The sequence below is a fragment of the Triturus cristatus genome, chromosome 3_1 (assembly GCF_964204655.1).
Source record: "Triturus cristatus chromosome 3_1, aTriCri1.1, whole genome shotgun sequence".
Taxonomy (NCBI): domain Eukaryota; kingdom Metazoa; phylum Chordata; class Amphibia; order Caudata; family Salamandridae; genus Triturus; species Triturus cristatus.
The window spans coordinates 228,522,928-228,549,164 of record NC_140583.1 but is presented as its reverse complement, the minus strand read 5'-3'; the positions used below and the strand labels follow the sequence as shown (position 1 = coordinate 228,549,164).

The 26,237-nt window shown below is 42.8% G+C and overlaps 1 protein-coding gene across 2 annotated transcripts in view; it reads right to left on the bottom strand.

The window, feature by feature from the left end:
• MYO1E (myosin IE) overlaps positions 1 to 26,237 on the bottom strand; it is a 541,337-nt gene that overhangs the window by 135,935 nt on the left and 379,165 nt on the right. For both annotated transcript variants that reach the window (XM_085643738.1, XM_085643737.1), the window contains exons 11-16: positions 25,027 to 25,107; positions 23,756 to 23,842; positions 14,656 to 14,742; positions 5,619 to 5,786; positions 3,346 to 3,431; positions 127 to 208 (exon numbers count right to left, since the gene is read on the bottom strand). In XM_085643738.1, the coding sequence (XP_085499864.1) occupies positions 127 to 208; positions 3,346 to 3,431; positions 5,619 to 5,786; positions 14,656 to 14,742; positions 23,756 to 23,842; positions 25,027 to 25,107 (591 nt within the window). The remainder of the gene's footprint in view (positions 1 to 126; positions 209 to 3,345; positions 3,432 to 5,618; positions 5,787 to 14,655; positions 14,743 to 23,755; positions 23,843 to 25,026; positions 25,108 to 26,237) is intronic.

Sequence of the window (26,237 nt, the reverse complement as noted above, 5' to 3'; positions counted from 1 at the left end):
TATGTGGACATATTGATAGGTGGATCTGTGAAAGGATGTATGTATGTATGGAAGGATGAAGGTAACTCTCCTAAGGAGGGTAGGGTTTGCTTTCCTCGCGTGCTCGGTGAGAGTAGTAATACACACCTTGATTTTACTGCTGACAGTGGTTGGGCGACCCTTCTTCTCTGCCTGAAGATTTTCTGGAAAGAGGGCCTTTATGAATGGTCTGGAAAAATTAAACAGATGATACTGATATGTGCTTGTTTTAATAATTTTATGATTTTATTGAATACATTACAATTCTATCAGCTGTATGGAGGCATAACGTGTGTGCCATATATTTAAAACATAATTAAAGGTGTTTCAAAAACTGCCCAAATCACCAAGCCCAAACCACCTTACATAACAAAATTTGAACTTCAAAAAGACTGTCTTGCACACCTCCATTGACTGTCCTTCGATCTTGCACATGAGGTATTACGTAAATAGGTTGAAGTCAGCAGCATATGCGAATACCATGTGCGTGCTAGCATGCATCAAAAATGTGCAATACATGCATGAATGAATAGGAAGGATATAGAAGTAAATAAGCACAAATGTATAAGCAAAAATTCCTAACTAGCATTGAGCCACGTACAGCTGTCTCGAGAAACAAATAACTTTGACTGACGGACTCCATTTCATGAGCGCAATTGAGTTAAAACAAAACTCTGGATGTTGAACATTTAGTCAATTGATTTAGTTGCCTTTTCTGCTGGGAGAGTAGAATAGTGCCTACAACGGAACTGTGGCTGCAGGACTTGACATATTGCCGTGACCAGCTCACATGCTACGCAGAGGAGCTACCATCTGCATCCGAGCCACGTGACATTTGGGGACCACTCACATCCTACCTGCTGTCGCTTACAGATGTGTAATGACCGTATGGTACTTATACTGCTACCCTGTTCAACCTCGCCCTACAAGCTGAAGCCTGCTCTTACCATGTCTGTAAATCTCAATACGCGTGATGTTATGTTTTGCGGCAATGTGATTTATGTATTGTGATTATATATGATATGTACAATGTACCAATGCCATGAATTTGAAATTATGAAATGTTCTATACTGTTATTTGAAAAGCAAAAATCAAAAAAATGAAAAAATAAAAAAGTGATTTAGTTGCTTACTTAGCAAATTGGAGGCTTTAAATCATATCCCAAATTTGGCACTCAACCTATTCCACGTGATTCTGTACAAATCACTTCCTCCCTGTGTGCCTCAAGTTGTAAATATATGTAATGTTCAGTGCTTAATTTAAGCCGGCGTTTCCCTTGCTTGTCACTGGCCCTTATTTCTTAGCACCGGCACATATTTAACATCCACCATATGGTGGCGTTGTTGGTCTTTTTTAAAAAAATGCTCAGGAGCAGCGGTGTTTCACAATGCGAAATATCACAAAAAGTAATTATATCAGCGGGCCCAGCCCAATATTATACCTTGAGGTAATCTAGTATAGTCCCAACTGTCACATTTATAGAAGGGTGATGGTAGTAGCTGGCATTTATTCTGGTATTTGCCAGTTTAAGCAGGACCTGTAGGTGGTGCAAGCTGCGGTAGCCTCTTCGGGAATATCTTGGGTCCTGGCACCAATTATTATTACTTTTTTGACAAATTAAGCACTGCAAACAAACTTCATAAAGGGAGAAAGCAGGGACCTGTAGGAGTGACAAAGGGGCCGAGAGTGGATGGTAGTGGATTGAGGAGGCCTGAGATGGATTCACGACTACCAGCCTTGGTACCGATGCCAACATTTAATTGCACCGGCCACGGGCTTCTGAGCAGAGCTTTTGGGCACAGGAACTTATTCTTTTACAAATTAAACACTGCTCTGTATCCATCCATCTCTCCACATTCTGGATTATGCAATCTGGTTTCAACTGCATCTTACACATTCTATTCTACATACAGCACCTCATGTCTGAGGCGCTCCTGCTGAAAAAAAAGAATTCTGTGTAAACAGTAAATGAAAAATAATAATGAATACAATAAATATCTACCCAAACAAATGTAGGCAACATACATCAACATATATTTAGGGTTTAAGATTGTTGAACCTCTGATGGATGAGAACATGACTATGTAAAGATTACTGTTATTCCCGGGTGAGGAGGTAAAGGGAGACTGTTGGTAGTAAGAGGCCAGCAGTTGACTTCCCCCGATGAAACGAATCTCGTCAGTAGTATGCAGCTGGTGAACTCTTGTCTCCTAATTCTTCGCTCATGTACCTTACAGGCAGGGCCCAAATTCCCTCTGTGCTGTGAAGATTTATGATAATGGTAACAAAGGCTGTTGTTTTTGGGCAGTCTAGAGTTACTACGCCCTATTGCTGTTTGAAAAGTGTCCAAAGAGTTATACTGTGATTGACGGCAGTCAGCCAGATCAACACTTCCTGAAGGCATGTACCGAATGCTCCAGGGATGGAGATGTAATCCATATGCCACTGGGAGGAAGTCTACTATTTGGAACGTATTTTCAGTGTAGTTATCATCTTTGTAGTGTCTCTTATTTACTCAGTGGCGTTCGCCGCTAATAAAAACTGGTGGGCAGCAGAGAGGGAGGGTATGGGGGAGGAAAAATAAAATACAAAATCCCTTACCTGCCAGCTGGCCACCTCCCCCCTCTGTCATTTTCTGCTCCTGACTCCCGGCAGCTCACCGGCTCCCAGATTCCCCATAGCCAATCACAACAACGCTGTCATGCTGGTAATAGCATTACGAGCATGACAGCACCGCCGTGATTGGTCTGAGTAGCCTGGTTTACCGCTCAGACAGTACCTGGGAGCCTGGGACTGTTCTCCACCCAGCCGAAAGGAGAAATGCTAAGACGGACGGCTAATCCATGATGCTCACCTAGGGTGCCCACCACTCTTCCTCCCTGCTGACGACAGCCCAACCCCGTCCCGCCCTAAACTAGCTCAATACTGTAAAAATACAATTATAAAAACATTGTGTTATTATCATTTTATTTTTCCTTTTGGACTGCTGAGAGTACAGTGGGGTGACGCTCCTTCGCCTTAACGGAGGAGCCGCCACTGTATTTACTTGAACCATATCAGAATAATTCAAGAGGTAGACTTTATCAATTCACCAAGATGAGAAGCACTGATGAAAGGCTGCACCCCCAAACACCTCATCCGTCATTATAACAGAAATCATTAACAATTTGCACGATGCTCAAAACTCAGGTCATGGTCAGCGATGGATTAGAACAATTCACATTTTAGCAGACTGAAACAAAGGATGGTGGGTGCATGCTGAAGTATTTGGAATAAATAATTAGTGTTCATCACCGGATTATAATATTGTTTCTAGGGCCACTTACAGTTCACTGCTCTGCATCAGCTCAATCAAGTCCATGAAAAGAACATCTCGATTTCTCTCGCAGAATCCATCCATGTCGTAAGACACCTAATAAAATCAATAATGACAATGGAGCAAGCACTGGAGCGTTCAGCACATCAGTCACTCTACATTCTAGGAGGTTTAACTCACACACATTTGTTGTTAACCAATTACTCACAACTGAAATGAAAGCTCCAAAAGCTAAAAAGGTTTCCAGAAAATGGCAGTGTCTGTAGGCAAAGGCTGACAGGCGCACTATTCAATCTTTTCCTGAACACAGTAACTCTGGTACATTTCGCCCGGTCAAGGCTCTGGTGAGTGACCCTGAAAAGGATGGTTTGGTGGCTGTCATAATTTCAAGACATTTCAATGCATATATTAGGAGTAATTAGATATCTGACTATATGGGAGATCAGCACTAGCCGGTTGATCTTCGAAGATGCGCTTGCTGTTGTGTTAGTCGATGAGTGTGATGTCACAGTGTTAAATATGGCACCAAAGTGGCTCTTTACATAAAGTATTTGTGTTCCATGCCCCACATCTCGAAAGCTCATACTATAGATAGTAGGATTTTATTTATAATCATTGAGACAGTTTTGCAACTTCTAGCAAATCTGCAACCATAAGTAAATCCACACGTCTATGGAACTTAATACACCCAATTTTAAAATGAGAGACGGTGGATAAAACCAAACTACAAAACATCAAACCAACCACAAGCAACCTCACTGGGATCAAATGGGCTTAAATTGTCATATTTTGACATGATGTCCAGCAAAATGGTTCTTGAAAAATGGGTGTGCTCATTTAGTAGAACACTTTTGGCCGTAAACATTTTGACAGTGTTCAAGAATACACAACAAATGGGTCTACACCTTTTTAAAAATAGTACAATATCGTACAGAACCTCAACCATACAAGAACACAATGAACTAAATTCAATCTAAACCCAATGCAAAAGGACCATGCCACGACAACTCTGGTCAAGTTAAACTAAATTACTAACACAATACAACTCATTCCCTACCAAAGTGAAACTAACCAAACCTACCACTGTGCACACTAGCCAGTTATAACACAATCACAGCCTATTCCAAACTAAGTACCAGGATTTCTGTCCTACAGCGATAAGAGAAGGGCACACAGATCGAAACATTTGCTCAAACTGCGAACTGTGGGCACCTTCCATTAGAAGTCAAATTATCACTGTGTCAAGCGTCCATCAATGACAGAATCACTTGAATCAGGCTGGGACGGGTCTGGGTACTATGAAAGACTAGTATTTGGGAAAGATTTGACTAATGACTACTGTGTACAGGAACTTCAAGAATCCACTTCCAGGTCTATAGTGGTAGAGCAGAGACTTGATTGCGCTGCGCACATCTCTTTGCATGACAACAAATCATAGGTGCATTTTCTCTCATTAATGCCTTGATCCGTCCACTCTGCCTTGCCCCCCACCCCCCCTTTTTTGTTCTCTCCCTTCCCTTTCTGGGTTAGGTTCGTTCTCAGAGGACTTCTCTTCAGCTATCTGTCCTTGTGTTTGGATGCTGTTTGTTTTACCATCTGTTTGCTGCTGTTTGAAGAGTCTCCTGCCCTTCTGCATCCTATGAATCAATGCGGGTATCCTGTTTGACTCATCCTTTACCACTTCCTATGCCCTGAAATTGGGTAAGCACTTACCTCTTCAGGTGAACTCCGCACCTCCAGGATAGGCCACTCGGGTGTTCTTTCATCCCCTTCTCTGTTTCTACGTATTTCTCGTGTGGGTATTTAAATCCTTGACAACTTCAGAAACACTCAGGAATGACAAGGATTCGCAGTGGATCTACGTTTTTTGTCGAAGTCTGACACTAACCTTTTCAATAAAGAGGTTGATTAACTTAATCAAAAATATCAACCGGCTATTACTGGTCTCCCATAGAGACAAGATAGATAAAGGAAATAAATCTCAAATCAAACCCATATCAAGACAAACCAAACTCAAAGCCAAACCTAATCATCAGGTCAGTCTGCGCAAGAGGAAGGGACTTGTAAGATACCACCTCAATGAGTGACTAAACATTATTAAACAACTGAGGCAGGGCTTCTAGGCTAAGATCAACATTTGAATCCAATGCTGTGCAGAATGAATGCTTATCCAGGTCAACAAGTTGTTATCTCTGTCTCATATTGGATGGCACTGTATTAAATACAGAGATAACAGATATCCAATTATCACCTAACCACACACTAATGCCCTGCCTAGGGTACCTTTCCAGCATAATGGTGAACGATGAATCCTTGGTTCCAGCTGTTAAAGTGGTCGTGTGTTCCAATCGCCATTTGGAGCTTCTGAAGAAGGGTCTGATCAGCACCTTCGCCGACGGCGTGCATCGTGGCACAGACGTCATCCAGAATGCTCATAATGCCGGGGGGGTTCTGGAAAGAAGATGAAGTGGACAGTGAGCGCATTTTCTTTCGAAATGGACAGCTTCACTCAAATATTTTATTCTAAGTCAGTCAACACATTTCTGATGATTAGAATTGTTATGTGTACGTTCCTTGAAGTTAAACCCTAAGTTACTCACCACAAGCAGTACAACCAATGTTCATATCTTTATTGCGGTGCATTGTCATTGAAAAGAAACCCAGGGCATTTTTTAACACTTCTCCACCATAAAACAATTATTCTCAGCATCTGTTGTCCATTTGTTCACTTGTCACGTGCGAAAAGCCTGTACTGATACCTTTCACTTGAGGTTATGCATCTCGTAACTGATCTATGTCAATAAAATGCATAAGTACAGATCAGCCTAGGTAAACAGGAACTACAAATCCTCATGGCATCACCAGAAACTCGAAAGAACCAGTGGCTTAGCAGGGCACGCGTGCATGCATGAATATGGAGCCCGTGTCTGTGGCTTGGGCACTAAAAGGCAGATATAATTGGGCTGCAATGGGCATTACTGCAACTCTACCACGAAGACCAGCTAGGTAGCTATACACAAGCACAAAAAAAGTCACGTGCAAAATTTACAAACAGCACACAGGACGCCCATCTGGAGAAGTATACCCACAGGAGATGAATATGTTGATATGCATTTTTGCAAACAAGGATCCGCAGGTGAAGCGTCACACCTTTCCCTGTGATCAATGCCTCCCTGAGCCGACGGCCGGAGCATCGGATACAGCAGAACGTTATTCTGGCACATTGCCCGACAGGACAGAAGGTCACACCAGACTATAGACATTGTTTGGAATAAAAGACATTCAACTTAACCCTCAACATAAATAACTCTCACCCTCATTCTAAGCCTCATCCACGTTGCAAATCTAGCCTTCTCCCTCACACTAATCCGGACCCTCACCCTAACCCTAACTTTCCCCTAACCCTTCACCTAACCCTCACCTGAAACTCGCCCTAATTCTGTCCTTTTCGGTTTACCTTTTTCTGTGGCTAGGTTCCTTTTCACTGCTTGTTTTCACTGTAATTATTTTTCTGCTAATGTGACTGAAATCAATGGCTGGAAGATGTCTTTGATACAGGTAGGCAAGCCAGGAAAATTCATCAGAAGGGCCGAGCCAGAGCCAAGCCAGGGGGGCAGCTTGGCTCTAAGAGCCAGACCAAGAGCCACACCTACATAAAATCATCATGTGACTCATTTTTCTCTCCTTCTCCTTTAATTTCGCTATCTGTCTCGACTTTCTCTTTCTCACTGTTTCTGTCTCTCGCTCTGTTTGGCCTCTGTCTCTCTTTCTCTTACACTCTCCCCAAACTCCGTTTTCTACCTCTTTGCTCCTTCACTTTTTCCCCTTCTTCGTTCCCCCCTTTATCTCTGCCCTCTTTCACCTTCGTTTGTTCTTGCTCTCTTATGCTTCACTACTTCTCTGTTAACTTGTCTTTCTCCACCCTTTGTTTCTTCTTTTGTCTTTCCAGCTCTCACCTCCTCTCTCCTTCCTGCAAACTCGGTTGTAAACCCCATTGCTCCTAATGATCAGAGGCATTCGTTCACTGTGTTTAGCTAGTTTGTTGTCATTACTCCTGCTTTGCCATTCCCCCAGTTCCCTCCCTTCTATGTACCTGCTCACTGCGAGTTGCAATGAGTTGCAGCAGCCCACACCTACCTGCCACTTGCACTGCCTCTTCCAACCTGTGCAATGAACTTGCTGGGATTGGAGTCTACCACAGATGCAGTGATGTAACAAAATGATGGACCCACTCGTGCAAATTATAAAGAGGGACCCTGGGTCTCTCATACCTCACATATATTCAATGGTCTTGGGATTAATGGGGTCCCCCTGAAAGCTTGGGCCCCCTGCACCACAGGGGCTTCAGGGCCCAGTGTTACGTCCAAACACACACGTTGCTCGTCATCCCTGCTCTGTGCTCAGTGGTTCGGTGTGAATGTATCGAGCCATCGTACCCTGCTGGCAGAGGTGCTTCAGTCCTTCTTTCAGCTCTCTCATGCATCCTTCTCATGCACCATCGCATCATTCAGCAAGCCACTCTGGGTGCAGCAGAGGGGGGGGGGGGGGGGGGGGTTGGCCAATGCCTCTGGATTTTTGCATTGGGATCGTGGAAATGCAAAGCAGCTCTGAGGAACCCCAGGGTGGCTTTCAGAATGACGTGATTGTGCATGAGAGGGATACAGCGGAGATAGACCCTAGGACCTCTGGCAAAATCAGAGCTGGAAATGTGCCTCGAGCCTTCGGTAGGCTTGCCCATCTCTAGTCTCTTATAATATTTGCCAGCGAAGCAATGCCGACGGCTGAGGGACAGAGTCCAAAGAGAAAATTGACCATTAAAAAAATAAATAAATTTGAACATGTAAAATATGGCTCTTTTTATGTTCCAAGCACCTGGACTGGGGAACTGCTTTGCCTCTTTAAATCAGGTGAACCACATCCATCTTTACTTGTAAATTCTTTTTTGTGGATGGTTTACTCAACTCTTTCTTCCTTTATTTATATTGCCCGTGGTTGCCTTATTCGTTTGTTTGTTGACTTTGTGCGCTTGTCTTCTCACTGTGCCATGAAGACCTTATTGTCCGATGGCCAGGTGCTTTACAAGTGCTGGATCGGGAAACCCCTATGTTCTAACACCTCAAAAGACATATCAATAACATGTCCATTGGTGGATTGGTCCGGGAAGGTGTGAGGCATGTGGCAATGTATCCTAAGACAAGGCACCATGCAACCTACCAAAAATACAGTAAATTAAATAAGGACAGACTCAATAAGTGGGTTCTAGGGCAGAATTAGAACATTTTCAAAGATTTATTATAAAAATTCAGAAGTGTACAATTGTGTAGTGCAGATGCATAAATCATTGCCATATAGGCTCAGCCCCAAATGAGCAGCAAATCAGTAAGAAATCAGACAGCATCCCAAGCATCGTAGAGGTCTCAAAGTTCTTGTTCACCCCCAAAATCGAGGATTTATATAAGAAATCTTCTCATAGGCTAACATTGAAAGTGCAGAGATTTATAATTTCAGCAAATCAGAGCACGGTTTTATTAAACATTACATTGTCTTGCCATGTAAGCATTATCCCACTACATGAACATTGACCCAACCTTTCTATGCTAATGTCATCAGAAGATGGCAGGACAAATTAGTAACAAAGCAGCAGTCAACTATTGTGAATGAATACAGTGCAGGGAGCTAACATAAGAGACCTTGAGTGATTGCAACATTACTGAGCCCATGCTGTGAAGTTTTCCTCAAGAACAAAGTCAATAGGAGTTTAAAAAGAAATAAACAAGCATGACAATACTTGACTGTTTGTAGCAGAATTAATAAACAGTGACCGGCAGGGTGAGACATCCATTTTAAATAAGATGGCGTCAAGGCCTAACTGAGGCCTAGTAAGCATAAGCAAGTAAAAGGCCCCTTATCATGTCATTGCAAAATTGTTTAAAAAACAATAGCATCAGATAAGTGTGTACATGTAAATACGAGTGTAAGTCCATATTCTGCAAGTTGTTAATAATGCACAATTTTATGAATGCATAAAAACTCCCCACACAAGTAAAGCACAGAAATCGAACAGAGAAGGGGTTAATTTGCCCAGGTGGGACTAATGATAGGTTTCCTGGTGCGAGTATCGGCCTCGCGCAGGAGATTTGCACATTGTTTTCAGTTTCAAAGCTCTTGCAAACCGGGTCTGCTGGGTTCTGCTTACGGTGGTGTTACTAGGCAGTGGTACTATGCCATGGTTACAGGAGGTGGCGTAGCTGCCACTCTGAGGACCGTATGTGCCAGGCCCTGTGAGATTCCAGGGGAAGCAGCCTGTTAATGAATGGAGGACCGGCTCCAGGGGACATTTACTGCTTTCCTTTTAACATCGAACATTATTTGAGTTTGACACAATATACAGAAAACATAAAATAAAAGTGTTTCAGATGTAATGCAGTTGTAATATTAAAAACAAATACTTAATTTCACTCCAATAAGAAGTGAAAAATCTTTGTAACAAAAATCTATATTTTGTAATTAGAATTTTATTTCAACAACAATCAATCAATACGTAAACTAACACATACACCAAACCAGGACACTATACACCTTCCTCCTTGTACAACACAAAATAATATAACCTCTGTCATATCTTTGACACCTGCACCAAGGACACAACCACCCTAGGCAAATACCACAAGCCACACTGACACAGTACAGTTCCTGCTTGTGCAAACATATACACAAAAGAGGACCTCTCAAATAAAGGGTGTCATTCAACCAAGGTTCTAAGGATTTTGCAACCTCTACAGGTACACAGCTCATACACAACAGGACATTACACACCTTTGAACAGCACAAGGTACTGCCCAGCCCATACAAATACTCAGAGCATCTTACAACGCATTCAGAGTGGGGCATCACACAGCCTTGCACCATTGTCTGCCCCACACCACTGCTGATCTCCCAATCTGCAAACACAATCCCTTTGGAGCCGGTTTAGACAATCAAATTCAGTTTTCCCCTTATCCTTTGCCAAGAGCTGGTAGATTTCCAGCCGGCAGGAAGCCTGGCAGTTTAGGGCCTAGCACGTGGATGGGAACATGGGATGGTCCTAGGTTTTTGCTAAAAAGGGATTTTTGTGGATACTTAAACATGAGAACGTTATGAAACTTACTAACGCGAGCCCATGACTCTTGAGGTTACTCATTTTTACCGATCATCCCAGAGTGTGCACAAGAAGTGAAATACAGTAGTCACTTGTAAAGTGGCTGCTAAAACTGTCCACCCTCAGAGTTCGTTTGATGCTAAATCTAATGTTTCTAGGACTGTGTAAATGTGCTCCTTGGGGCTGTAGACTCGAGGCCCCGGGCTATTTTTAGAAAACTGACTCTAGGCCCTTCAACACTGTCCCCAATATCAACCGGTTTCACAGAAAACACACAGGATACTAGACGAGCCAAATGGGGGCCAAAGCGAACCCCGTTTTCATGGCTTTCCCGGCATGTGCATGGAAGGCACCCCTTCATGTACAGACTCCCCGACGCGCTCTCAGATGGATGAGCCCTGATTCTTGGGAGATAGAGGACAATGGAGGGTGGGTGGAGATCAGAAGACCAGAGAGGGGAGGCCACTGTTCGAATCGGCCGGTAAGTTTTCCTTAAAATATATATTTCCAAAAATTGACAATTGAGCATTTTAGTGCAACATAATTCCAAATGAATTGGCATTTCTTTTTCTAAAGGCTGAAGGCAATACAAGGGAACATGTGTGCAAAACCAATCAGATCGCTTTTGACTTTTCCAAAAAATGGCAATTGCAGAGCAGTGCTCCCCTTTTCCAGGCCCCAAACACAGTCGTCAGTATATCTGGAATATGTGTTTATTCCTAGCTTTGGTCCAATAAAATGTATACACCTCAACAGGACCCGTGTTCCTCAAAGAACAGAAGTGGATAGAATATAAACGCACAATAAGGGCATTAACTTTTGAGTAACGGTCACAATTAAAAATGAAATTCACATTTGGCCAACCCCATCAGTTCACCGCAGGTTTTGAACCACCGCCGCACTTAGCTCAATAGAAAAGCATTTTTGGTATATATCGGCTCACTTTAACATGACTTCTTTTACAATCACAAAAGCATATGTGCACGTTTAATACCATGACCATCCCGCCATTATTAGAGTCACAGGCTTTCAGTAGTTGCTAAGCAAGGAGAAACAGCACAGCAACATGGAAACAATGACCTTAAATTACTATAGAACCTATTTAGGCCTGAGCAAGCATCCCGCCGTCCCACAAGGGGGTGGGGGACAGGTAATCACCCCCCTCACTGCGGCTAAGAGATCCCTGCCTACCTGAACAGGATCTCTCTGCTCTGAAGGGAGCCAATGCCATGCCAGCTCTCTTCATAGAAGTAATGTTTGCTTAGCAGGAGCCATCTTTAAAGTGCCTGATTGGCAAAAAAAATGTGTTCAGCGAAGACAAACTTCCAAAGCACCTGGATACCCTATTGTTTGTTTAGCCGTGATTTATAAATCCTGATTGATCGATTGAATGAAAGCAGGCTTTTTTTCTGAGCAAAAAAGAAATGGCCCTGATGCAGTGCTTAATTTGAGCCGGTGGTTTCCGGTGCTCAGCACCAGCACCTAATTGTCAATACCAGCACTTATACAGCCTGCCACATGGTGGCGCTGTTTGTGTAGTTTGGACATAACAACAACAGTTGTACATTAAAAATGACTAATACATGCAGAGCGAGCACTTATTTTAGCCTTTGAGGTCTTAAATAGTCTGAATTGTCACACCTGTAGGAGTGTGATGGTTAATAGTTGTGTTGTTACTGTCACTGGCTGCACTGGGGGGGAATGTATGGTGTAAGCTGCAGTGGACTGCTGATGAGAGCCCTGGCACCACCGTTTTTTTGTCTTCCTAATTAAGCACTGCCCTGCTGCACAGGGAGATTTTTTCCTGCACATGGGGGCTATTTAATTCTTGCATGGCGGACAAGGCAGGGAAAATGAGTAACGATATTCCTGCCTCCAATATTGCGGGACTACTGTCGCTGTGATCCTGCTGTCCTGTGGTGGACGGACTGCTGGGTCAAGGGTTACCGCTAGCAGTCAGTGGGGTTCCACCAAGGGTAGCCCAGCGGTTTCTGTGGCTGAAAATAGAGCAGGGACGTTATGGGATTGATGAGGCGGGAGAAGTACTGGTTTACAGCAATCTCCCACTCTGTCAAACCTTAAATACGGCCCTATGTCTTAGTGCATGTGTAATGCAATCTTATACAGATCTGGCAGCACCGCCCCCCACACAGGGGAGGGTCACAGCATTCTCCTACGGAGTGACTTCAGAGCGATACTGAGGGAGAGATACAACCAGCAGGGAATGGGAAGTCAATCCCGCTATATTGCTTGAAGTCAGCATAATACGTTGATCCCTCACCCGTGGTGTGAACTCCAGTCCCCTACTCTTGAATACTGCCGTGTGTAGGTAATCTGAACTTGTGTTACCGCTGTGTAAATCACTGGTGGCACTCACCTAGTACATGTTAGTCCGTTCCAGAGTTTTCACAACCAGAAGTGTAAAGATGATTTAAAGCAATTTGATTAATCCTACCAAGATGGCATAACTAATGAGTGTCTTGAAGATACAACACCAGTGTCTTTGAGGAAGACGACTCTAGCCTGTTGGCTGGCGCCTGCGCTGCAGTAAAGCAACCATCTTTTGCTTAAATGTAGTAAATGTCAGTGCGAGGCATGAGAGAGGAGCAAGAGTCGAAAGGATGCGTGATCGCCTCCTGCATCCGACTTCTGGAATGCATCACTACTAGAAGTAAGGAAACTATCAACAATCATCATGTAGTGTGGAAATGTGCTAAAGGCCTCGATGCTCGCCCGACTGCTCTGTGCTTCCCTGTACATTACACTGCTTTTGTTGCTAGTTTTTTTGGCACAATGAAATAAAATAACAAAATAAATAATATAATCGCAGAGCTCCTTTTCATGAACTTGACTCTGTACAATATACTCTGTACATAATAGAGCTCAGTGTTAAGCTTCCAGAGGATTAGGTGAGCGTCTTCCAGTAGAGCTGTCTCGTGAACAAGGAGTGATGAAATATGACTCGTCAATGGGAGCTTAGGAGTAACACAAGGATACCCTTCATTGAGAGGGGATTCAATGAGGGAATACCGTTTGGAAAGTAAATTAATTATACAAAACGTATAGTTCCAATTTTTGTTTTAACATAATTATATTAACAAAGGAAGAAGCATAGATTTATACTTTACATGGGTTAAGCCATAGCATCAACCATGCTTTCTTAGTTGTGTACTAGGTACAAAGTGAACACATTGTGATCCTGAAAAGTATTTAGATTGCGCAAGTGAAACATGAAAAAATGTAAATCAGCTATTTTTTTTAGAAATGTTTGAAAAGAATATTATGCATGAACATTTACTCTTTGATACAAGTAGTGTAAAATCATGGCATATTTAGCATCCCCAATTAGGCCTATGCAAGTCGATGGCGTTTCGACCATGATTTGAGGTCATCATCAGGACAAGGGACCTTGCACCTAGTACACAACCAAAAATTCATGGTTGATGCTGCTTCTTGAACCGTGTAAAGTATAAATCTATGCTTCTTTCTTTCCAAATATTCCTCCCAAAAAAAGCTGATTTATATTTTTTCATGTGTTTTACTTGCGGCGTTAAACACCTTTTCAGGAGCACAATGTGTTCACCCTGCATAACTAAAAAAGCAAGGTTGATGCTGCTTCCTAACCCATGTAAAGTATAAATCTATGCTTCTTTCTTTGTTAATATAAATACGTTTGAAAAAAAATTGAACTATCTGCATTGTGTAATTAATTCACTTTCTAAATTGTATTCCCTCATGGACTCCATTGAGTCATTGTTGCATGATACTCTACCCAGCTAGGTCTCAACTGGGTTTACGGGTTTCTCCTGTGGTTTTTAATTCTTCCTTAAGCGGGGAGCAGATGCAAGAGATGCCCCTCAGCAGGATCCATGGGATCAACGCCGGTTCCAGTGCTCATTCGGTCACTGCACAGGCGCAGGCTCATGATCGCAGTGTAAGAGCAAACACAAGGAAGAAGAGGAACTAGAGATTTTGGGGCAATGTGGGACTGGTGATCCTTATCGATCGGTCGCAGCTTTGTGTCTAAACACGCGTGCCTACGGAGAACTGGCCTCACCTTTCATATTGTTTTGCTACTCTAGATGTTAGCATACTGTTTGTTTGCACATGAAATGAAATAAAACTTTATTTACTGACATTCACCAAAAAGAAATGAACACATCAGTCAGAAGAGCTACTTACAACTTTGTTCTCGATGAGGTCACACACGATTTTGTTATTGAAGTACTCAATTGGCGTCCACCTGATCCCTTCTTGCACGTACTCTTCCTGTTCAATGGAAACAGGGGTGTCATCATTACTCATACAGAAAACATGAATGATACAGCAGGTAAAAGGAAATCAAGGATAATCTACTAAATCCTGATTCAAGGTGCTAAGAAAGCGGATACATTGGGAGAGTCACACGGTTTCATGTAGTAATGAGAAAGAACCTTCTTGTATTTAAGGCTATCTTTATATAATTCGATGGCACACACATTTTTGACCTCAGAAGGATGAAAGGTTGTTTTTGGTCATGGACAAACCATTGCAATCCGTGGTTTTCCAGATTTAATCGAGGATATCTATCACTTTCGTTTTTTTTACCACTGATGTAAGGCTTTGGTCCTGCAGGGATCCCGAGTTGTGACTTGCAGATCACATGTATGTATACGCAGGGATCACTCCACTTCCTGATACTAGCTGGCTGTGGATACATGGACAGGATTACATTTTTTGCTCTCTGCATTGAGTTTTTGCATTGATGACTTTCCACAAAAGACAGAGGACCTTGAGTGTGTTTTGTGTTCAAAGGTTAGCTAACATTGGCATTGTTCGTCAGTCCAAAGTGGATTCTTTGGGCTCAGTTTTGAACATGTTGTACTTTTACAAATGTCTTTTTTTAGATTTAATGCGATGCGTTCTCTAAACTTAAACTTAGAGAACTTTTTTAGATTTAGGCATATTGGAAAGCGATGATATACTCTTGGTAAGTAGTTTTCTGTGTTGGATGGCAAGAGGGCTCATTTAAGATAAGGCATATAACAGATAGTGTGTTGATTTGAAGGTCACTTGAATTTGAGTGCAGAAGATAGTTGTACATGAAACAGGAGACCAAGGTTATGTATCATGTCTACTGGGTGGGACAGGATGGTCAAGTGAGGGACACCAGGAGATACTTGGAAGCGGTGCCTTCTCATTATTTAGTATTAAGATTTCTGTCTTACCATTGTTTAGAGTGAGTCCAGTGAGGTTCATCCTGGGGTTGACGGAGAGAAGGCAAAGGCCTTTGGTGAGCACTTCAATGTTATAGATGTTGCTTACTCTAAGTAGTGTATCATCAGCATGTACTTGTCATGTAAAGTATGTCAAATGGATCAGGTGGGCTAGAGGGCATATGTATTCATTGAAAAGGAGGGATGAGAGTGTTGATCCTTAGGCAGTTGACTCTGAGACGTATAGATTGAGATTGATTTTGTAAGAAAGATTAAACCCATTTCCTTGCTTTTCCAGTAAGGTTAAATCAGATTTTCAGGCAGTTTTGGACTATGTTGTAATCAACAGTGTCAACCACAGCTGAAAAGTCAAGTAGGTTGAAAGCCACAGGGTGATTTTGGTCTTTTAAGGTTAGTGGTTTTTTCTTAGTGTGGGGACTTTGCATTGTGTGTCGGAGAGCAGAATGTACGATTCTATGTGGTTCTGTAATTGGTTGGCCACCTTTACTTCAATGGTCTTTGCCAGGAAAGGGGGAGCCGAGATGGACAGGTAGTTATTTGGAGAGGAAGCATCTAGATTTTTTTTTTTTAAGCAGGGGTAAAACAATGGCGTGTTTTAAAGAGTCGAGGAACTGACCTCTTTGTAGGGATGCGTTGGTGATGCAGGCGATATCTAGCATCTTTTGTAGGCCATGCATCTAGCATTGAACCAGATGATTTCCTTTTTCAAACCCTCTTAATGATGTCTTTGGCTTAGATCTAAAGAACTGAGATTGTCGGTGAAATGGTTTGGATTTTCTGAGGAAAGTATGTGGTAAGTTTAATGCACATTGCTTGAGAGTTTAAGAGTTTGGGGTTGGTATTGAGAGATGATCGCTCTTAGTATATTTTAAAAAGCTGTGCATGGGATTATTTTGCTCAGGAAATGTGGTCACTGCAAAAAGATTTCTTGGCAGCACAGATTTCTCCATATTCGTTGTGATGTGATTTACAGGCTTCTTTGTCCGATTCCGTGCAGGTTTTTATCCAGAATCGTTTAAGATGTCTGCCGCGTTATTTTTTCATTTGAGAGAGCTGTTGAGTTAACCAGCCTCTGGATGTGTTGTTTTCATAGAGATTTTTTTTTAGATTTTATTGGTGCTCGGCTGTTTATTTAACCAGCCTCTGGATGTGTTGTTTTTCATAGAGATTATTTTTTAGATGTTATTGGTATTAAGTATTAGAATTTTGTTAGCAGTATCTTGTAGGGGTTCACACAAGCTGTGAATCTCTAACAGGAAGTTGGAACAGTGTTTTGGGGAATGATAGAGAACTGTTATGATAGCTAAGAAGTTAGATGTTGTGGTGTTTTTCGCTGACAGGTAGTCTGAGGATGAAAAAGGAGGGCCTGGAATTTCTGTGAATCTGAATTGGGAGTTGTAAAATGTAGCTAGGCATTTACCTTTACCCTGCTGAATGCAGCGTGTGATAGGTAAGTGCTAGAACTGTATTTCAAGTAAGTTTGGTGCTGATTCAAAATCATGTTTCTGTTATAGCTAGACTGTGTATATTATGCAGATCTATAAGGTCTATATAAGGCTATTTGAAGTGTGTGTTTTATTGCTGAACATGTAATTATGATTGTTTATTGCTCTGGTAGAAGACGGAAAGGAATGGTATATTTTGAGGAATGGGAACAGTGGTAAGTTTGTGTGAGGATGGATTGGAGAGAAGAGAAAGTGAGGGATGAAGATGAAAGGTGTATCGTAGAAGACAGAATGAGTTGAGAGGGAGTTTGAGTTGTAGAAATGAGATTGGTATTGATGGAGGGGTCATGTGGAAGAGCAAATGAGGAGAGAGAGGGAAGTATGTGGTTTAGAACAGGGGACGGATATCCAGTGCAGTGTACAAACTTAGGAAAAGGGAGGGATGAAAATGCAAATGGGAGGAGGAAGTGAAGAGGTAACTGGTTAGAAGGAGAACCATACATGAGGGTAACAGAAAGTTGGTCTTAGAAAAGAGGTGACCTGAAACTGTGTTTTTAATGGTATAATCGGTCGCCAGTGTTTTATTGTGGACTAGACTGGAAGGCTGGGAGCAAATCATGGATGGAGGCAAAGCACCGGGCAAAGCACCGGGTGGCCTCACTTACAGCACCATCTTCATCAGTCTTGAAGACTTGTCATGAGTCTTGAGGAGGTGAGGCCATGCACAGAATCAATGGAGAGGACCCACAGGCAGGATTCTGCTGGTGAGTTTAGCTTTGAACGAGAACCGGTTTCGGAGTCTCTCGGACGCTCAAAGTCCTACTTGTGTATTTAGATCGAGATGTGGACAGTACTCTGAGTTTCCACGGTGATGCAGGTCGAAGCTGCACAACTAAGACAGGAGGGCCTCCCCGTCTGGAAGAAGAAGACAGGCGGGCTTCGAGGTGAGAATCTAGAAAAAGTGAGCAATCAAGGATAAGAAATAACAGGTAGGGAACAGGATAAAGGGTGGATTCAGGACGCATTAAAGTGATGCAACTTTTTGGCCCCTTACCCATTAGTAGTGGGGTGGAGCTGTGAGCACAGCAGGCGTCCCTGAGGATAATACTGCTATCCCTGCGGACACCCATAGACTACCCTTGTAAGAATGATTCTCTGGTTCGCGTGCCAGATGTTGAGGTGACACAAAATCACTTTGTTGGCCTAGAGACAGGCAGCGTGATTGCATCCAAAACAAGTATTGGCATAGCCAATAGGTCTCGCCTTTGGGACCTTATAAGTATTTAGTTATGCAGCACAATATCCTTGGTGCAACAACATCAACTGTTGCATGGGTAAACACTTATATGGTTACTAAAGCGAGACCTATTGGCTATGCCAATGTTTGTTTAATGTGATATGGATTTATATAAATTAGTTAAATATTATTGAAACTATACCTCATTATGTTGTTTTACATATTTTGCAATGTCTTTCATTAGTTGAGCAAATTAAAATAAAGCAAACTAAAAATAGTTGAGCAAATTAACCCTGAATCAGTACCAGCCCATTTAAAACACTGGCTCTACCCATTTGTAATTGCTCCTTCTCACTACATTCTTACCGTTCACCCTACATTACTGTCTAATTGTATGTATTTTTTTAACCATTATTTCAGTGAGTGCAATGTAGCGATAGGCTAAAGATAATCTCTGCTTACCCACTTGTTAGGGGCTAGAGAGTGAATGAAGGAGTTAGAAAGAGAAAGAGAGAAATGGGTGAGAGAGAGAGAACGAAGGTTGGAAAAGAGAGTGAGAGGAGAGAGAATGAAGGAGAGAAAGAATTAGAGAGAGGAGAGAGAGAGTGAGAAGGAGAGAGACAAAAAGAGAGTGGGGGAGCAATAGAGTTAAGAAGTGACAATGAAAAAGTCACACCCAATTTTTCCTTGTCGTGTTTGAGAATGCATTTTAAAAATACATTTAAAAAAAAATAGTGCGGCCAAAATAGAATTAAGAATATGTATCATTGCTGCAGCGAGGCAGATGGGAAGCTTTTGGCTAAAGTTCATAAGGTACAGCAGCATTGCAACTGGAAATCACGGGTTACTAAAGTGAGAGAGAGAGAGAACGAAGGGGGGAAAAGAGAGTGAGAGGAGAGAGAGAATGAAGGAGAGAAAATTAGCGAGGGGAGAGCGAGAGAAGGAGCGAGTCAAAAATAGAGTGGGGGGGGCAATAGAGTTAAGAAGTAACGAGGAAAAATTCACACCCAATTTTGCCTTGTCCTGTTTGCGATTAAATTAAAATATTAAAAAAGAGAAAGAGAGAAATGGGTGAGAGAGAGAAAGAGAGAGAACGAAGGGGGGGGGAGAGAGTGGGAGGAGAGAGAACGAAGGAGAGAAAGAATTAGAGAGAGGAGAGAAGGAGAGAGACAACAAGAGATTGGGGGGCATTAGAGTTAAGAAGTGATGAGCAAAAATCCACACCCAATTTTGCCTTGTCCTGATTGATATTAAATTAAAAAAATTAATTAAAAAAAATAAAAACAGAGTGCGGCCAAAATAGAACTCAGAATATGTGCCAGTGCTGCAGCGAGGCAGATGGGAAGCTTCAGGCTAAAGTTCATAAGGTGCAGCAGCACTGCAACTGGAGCTCACGGGTTACTAAAGTGCAGCATTAAAGTAGTGCTCTGCAGTCAGACCTTATGACTCTGCAGCTTTGCATCTAGAGCTTGTAGGATTCTACATTGCTGCATGCAATTGGTGCACTACTTGCAGAGTCCGTAGGGTACTGCAGCGCTGAAGGTAGAGTTCATGGGATACTTCAGTGCTATATGTGGAGAGCATGGGCTACTGCAATACTGGTGGTGGGATGTGATGCAAGCGAGATAGAGCAAGAAGCCACAACTGGGACAATTAAATGTAAGGAGGAAACAATAGTAGATATGGCAATGAAAAAAGAGAGGGGCAGTGAAAGGAAAGGTGCTATAGAAGGTAAGTAGAGCTATCGGGGTGAAGAGAGGCAGTGCAATAAGACAGGAGGACAGTGATAGGAGAGAAAGTAATTGTGACCAGAGAGAAGCAACCACTGCAGTGAAGGGGCCCGCAGAGGGGTGGGGGGGACAAAGATCATAGAAAGATGGTAAATGACTGTAGAGAGAGTGGGCAGTGACGTGAGAGACAAAGCAAAAAAAATGATAACAGGAAAGATGTTCACAGACAGAAGAAAGCGGTAGAGTCAATAAAAAAAGGGGGGCCAGTGCTAGAAGAGGGAAGTGACAAAACAGAAAGAGAGGCAGTGACAAGAGAAGTAGGGGACAGAACAGGGGGTAGTAACAGGAAAAATAGGGTGTGCAGTAACTGTAGAGTAACTAGAAAATCGGGTCCAGTGATAGGAAAACGAGTGGGTGCAATGACCGAACAAAGAGTAGGCAGTAACATTAGAGAGAGTGAACAACAACAGGATGAGGTGCAAATATGAGGAGGAAACAATAGTAGAGATGGCAATGAAAAAAGAGAGGGGCAGTGAAAGGAAAGGTGCTATAAAAGGTAAGTAGAGCTATCAGGGTGAAGAGAGACAGTGCAATAAGACAGGAGAACAGTGATAAGAGAGAAAGTAATTGTGACCAGAGAGAAGCAACCACTGCAGCAAAGGGGCCCGCAGAGGGGTGGGGGGACAAAGATCAAAGAAAGATGGTAAATGACTGTAGAGAGAGTGGGCAGTGACGTGAGAGACAAAGAAACAAGCATTGGCCGCGCGGCAGTAAAAGTAACGCCGCGCGGCCGTAAAAGCGAAAGTCATCGCGATCGCTCTGAAAGCGAAAGTGATCGCGATGACGCGCTAAAGCACGAGTTTTCAAAGTGCTGCTGAAGGCTAGCGGGTCGCGCGTGAACGCAGGCGCTAGGCCAGCCTGCAGCACTTTGAAAACTCACCTCCAAAATGTCTCTCCGAGCCAGTGCATGCGCTGGGCTCAGCGAGACCTCAAAGGGCATGCTCGCTAGATGTCAGAAGGTTAAGTTGAGGTTAAGCTGAGGGACTTTGAAGGTGGGCCTCGGTGGTGAGTCTTAGAGTCTCCTGGATGACAACACCTTTTTGCTTGGAGTTTGGAATCTTTGTGGTCAGAATGAAGTTGCTTTTAAATGTGTCGTGGTTCTATAGGCTATAGAAAGAGATCTGGCTGAGAAGGTTTTTATTAGGAGAGGTTAATCAATGCCTCTTTGAACTATAGTTTTATTTCAAATGAGTATATGTTATTTCAAATTGGTGTGTCAAAGAATGAGAAGCTTCTCTGTGATAGTGTGTAGTTAGGATTTTACAGTGAGATTCATGCATGCCTGGATCTCACTGGCGGACAGTCCTCCTCCGGGGGAGCAGAGATGATTGCATCCGCTAACATGGCGGACTTCGGCCATACTCCAACTCAAGGCGCATGTGCTTTGTGTTCTTCCATGAAGCAATGAAGGGAGTGGGAGAGTCTGAAATACAGAGTCAGAGGACCATGCTTGTTTCTTGGCACTTTCTTTTTGTCCGCCAGGACTTCAAGCCCTACAAACTCCATATCGAGGAAATGCCCCTAAAGATTTTGTCTGTAAGGTATTTATTAGTGCATGTATCACACAGTAAGATTTGAATTTGGTGTAGGCCGAGAGCTGAAGCCAGTGCAGTGTGCTGTAATGTATTTCTTAAAGGACAGCTTGCACCTTAGCATGCTGGACGCTTTTGTGGAGCAAGAGACCAAATGTTTTTGTAGGCCCCTCTTTAGTTTCCAATCCAAGGAATATGACGCTGGGGAAAGAGAACCACAGTATCTGGCGCCACCTAGTGTTCATTGCTGCATTAGCTGCATCACAAAGGAACAGGTCAGGTCCGCTTTGTATTATGTAGATGTAACGTGATTGCGAGGCCTTAAAGATGCAGGGGCACACAGCCCCCGATGCGCTCGCTTTGTGTCCCACCTGTCTGTTTATCAGTTAATGGCAGATTGTTTTTACGGGGTCTACACAGGAGCTACAGGACACTGTAAGTGATGCAAACAACATGACAAATTATCAAGAGTGGGAGACACCAGGAGCTCATTACACAGTCCCTTTCAGTGTCTAGAAAAAACTTATGCTATGTTATGTTATATCCATTTAGTAAAGTGCAACGAATCACACCTGAATGTGTATCTCGGCGCCCGGCCTCCACATGAAACACATCTAGTAATTTAAAACAGCCAGGTTTTAAAAGTTTTTTGAAATTGAGGAAAATCTGAACAGCTGCGAAGCTAGCTTGGAAGCTGATTCCATGTCGTTGGAGAAGTGTAGGAACAGGCTCTGCCCCCATATCTTGAGGGTTGGACACGGGGAATAGACAGTAGCACCTTATACCTGGATCTTAATGTGTGAGAGGGACAGTATTAGCGTAGTTTGTCTTTACGATACAAAGGAGACCTGCCAAACAAGGCTTTATGGGCAAGACAACGGATCTTAAAGACAATGACTGGAAGCCAGTGAAGGGAAGGGGAGTTGGGGCAGAAGGAGAGCCTGTCGGGAGATTACAGACTATCCGGGCCATGCTAAACAATAATAAGAGATTGGCCACCTGCGGTGAAACGGGTGAGGATGCATGCTGTACCAACAGACACAGGGCCCAAATCCAGCATGGCATGAGAACAGAGGAGATATGGAATAGAGCAGACACACGAAAAGAGGAAACAGCAGGGAAGGTGGAAGGCCAGGAGTCAGACAGGAACAAGCGGAAGCAAGAAATATCCCTCGAGGGCGGTGAAAAACGAATACAAAACAATAATGTTAAACCTGCAACAAAACAACAGCATTGAAACGAAAATATGGGGGTGCATTATTCTGGGGAGCCTGCAGTGAGGCCAGGATTCATATTTGGGTACCTATCATTACAGTAGATTAAAGAGGATTGCATAAAGGATTGTAGAATGATCCTAGTGACACTTATGCAAGAAAACCTTTTTGCTTTAAATTTGATGAGCAACTGTCATTTTACACTCAAATGAACTCTGTGGTGGGCACGGGTTTTCCCTCCTTCGTGGACTTGGGAAATTATTGTATCTCCTCTCCTTTCAGGTGACGCCAGCACCTGACAGACATGCTGCAGTTAGTTCAGAATGCAGCAGCACGCACCATCTTTGGGCTCCCACGCCGCTCCCATGTCTCGGGCCTCCTTCACAGCCTACATTGACTTCCGGTCAGGAAGAGAATCATTTTTAAAATAATTACTCCTAACCAAAAAGCACTTTACAGTCCTGGCCCAGGGTACCTTCAAGACAAAATCAAGCTCTATACTCCCCAGAGAAACCTTCGCTCTGAAAACCTCTGTCCAGCCACAGTCCCTCGGATTAGAAAGATGAGGCGGGGGGGGGGGGGGGGGGGTTTGGGGCAGATCATTCTCCTTCCTTGGGCCCTCTCTTTGGAACACGCTGCCGCTGACTCTCAGGGCCATCAAGAAAACACCGGCATTCTGCAAAAAACTTAAGACCTGGCTCTTTCCCCCCACCTAGACTCTTTCTCTTCTCTTTGCCTGCTGACGGCTCCTATGCTGCAGCGCCAGGACACTCCTCGGAGTAACAGTTGCACTTTATAAATCACTTACATAGACCTATATTTATAGGAGACTTAAAGTGCTTCCTTACCTGCTCCGCCTTTAGCGTCAGCTCGATAAAAATCTGCTGTAATTTCTCATTCACAAAGTTGATGCAGAACTGTTCAAAGCCATTTTTCTGTAAGAAACAACGTAAAATAACGATACCTCTAAACAATATGATTATACATCTCACAAGAATATATTTAGCAATATCAAAATATCATTTCTATAAAAAATAATCTAATTGTCATGTCGTCATAATGCAGGAAGGCTAGTGATGAAGTCTGGGTGGTGGCTTGAAGTATGTATCTAGTAGCACATCAAGTCTTTAACCCCTCCCCTGCTCATGACGGAGCCATTCCGTCATGAGCCACGGTTGCCGTGTGCTCATGACGGAGTGGTTCCGTCATGCCGCGACCGTTGGCGGCCGCTCCGCCCACACGGCGCTGTTTCCCCGCCTGTGCGGGGGGACAATGCAACTGGGCGGAGTCATGACGGAACCACTCCGTCATGAGCACAGCTCAACCGTGGCTCATGACGGAGTGGCTCCGTCATGAGCACAGCGCCACCGCGCTGCCCCCCCACTCCCCCCAGCGCTGCGGCGGAATTCCCGCCGCAGCGAAGGGGTTAATGTGGTTGTCAATATTATATCTACAAAAATAATAACAGTTTACACTTTGTGGATTTTACCAATCGATGTTATCAATTCATTAGCTAAAATATATTTTTCTTTTCTCTTACAATACTTTATTTTAGCATGGCTACTTCTTCATTAGTGCATTATTGTTTTCTGTTTTAATGGCACTTACGTGCATGAACCTTAAAGACCGAAGCATAGTTCAAGCCTAAAGGGAGTCCTTTAACAGTATTTCACCTTCTGGTGCCTACTGTTAACACACAACACGTCTCCCTGGGCACCTTTGATCACTCAGTACTAGAGTTGCTTCTCTATACCTTTTTCTGGCCGCCTTAATTCGGCTTGCTGTTTTTGTCTCCACCACTTCTGTTGGATGTTGTTTAGCTGCTAGACATGAAAATATTGTCTCACAATACTTCTGAGTCAACCTGTCCTAGTATCATTTTGTGGCTTAATTATGTATTTCTGTTTTGAAAAAATGGCAGCATTTCATACAGGTCTACTCCATGTAGGAAACTGATTATCTCTCAAGTACACCGCAGCCCCAATTTCTCCTTTCAAGCTGTGAAGACTTATTTCAATTGAGTATCCCCTACAGGACTTGTGGTTAATGCATTCACCATTTTGCATTTGAGAATAGGGAAAATAATCTTTAAAGACCATTGCATGGTGTACGGCCTTACCTGGAATATTTCAAATCCATAAATATCCAAGACTCCAATGTTGTATTCCTGGTGATCCTTCTCCATGGCTTTATTGATCGACTAACAAAAACAGAAATTGTAAGCAAGAAATCAAGATCTTTTAACAACCATAAGCATATTTGCTCTTGTAAGCAGAAATATTATACTACTGATTTACAACCTGAAGTTCCCTTGTGTGCTTCTAGGCTGACAGGATGCTCCCATTATTTGTTCGAGCATTCCTGACAGTAAACTTTCAAACTATATGTTTGTTCTTGCTGCATGGTACAAGGCATTCACTTCCATAATTTAAAAGCTAGCAAAAAGTTTGCAATTAAAGTCTTGACTTACTGCAGATAAGAATTTACATGATGTGAAAGCACTTTTGAGTTAACTTGTCTGATCTGTTACTTTGTGGTATGCAATGCACCACATGCATTGGGGGCATGCTTCAACAATAACCAATCACATTAACCAGGAAGGGATCTGAGTTCTCCCAGAGGCAGTGGGATGCCCGCTTGCTCTTGCAGATACGGTAACAGCATGAGCCGCAGTATCTGATTTGCCCTTGGGAAGGGCCAGGGAAAATTAGTTCAAGAGCTGAAACGCCAACTAATATTTACCAAGATGGTATGGCATTTGTTCAATTTATTATCAATTGATACAAAATGTGATATAGATTGTTAAAAATTCGACCATTTCTCTTGTTTCTGTCACAAGAGTTGCGCCTATTACGCAGTGCATTATATATACCACCTCATGAGTCACTATAAAATACATGGATGTTTTTTATAAACATTCTTAAAGTCAAGCAAATTACATTTCATTATTGTGCCTACTTAAGATGTTCCGTACCACAATAACTAAATGGTTGACTTAATCAACGCTATCGCAATAAAGATAATGAAAACAATGACCACAATAATTTCTCATGTGAAATATCATGTCCTGGGCAGGTTCGTTCGCAGTAAAGTGTTCGCCAATTTAAAATGCATCGCGTAGTTTGACATCATATTATTTAATGGCTTAAGCTACTTCGACCTATGAAATGAAACTAAAACATGAGCCCTGCATATGTTTACATATGTGGTTTTATGTAGTAGAAACCTAGCAACAAAGTAATATAATGGAGCACCGTAGAGAAGGCGGGGGGAGTTCTGGGGGAATTGTATGTGTAGAGAGAAGTGTCTGATGGTCCTAAGTGAGGCAGC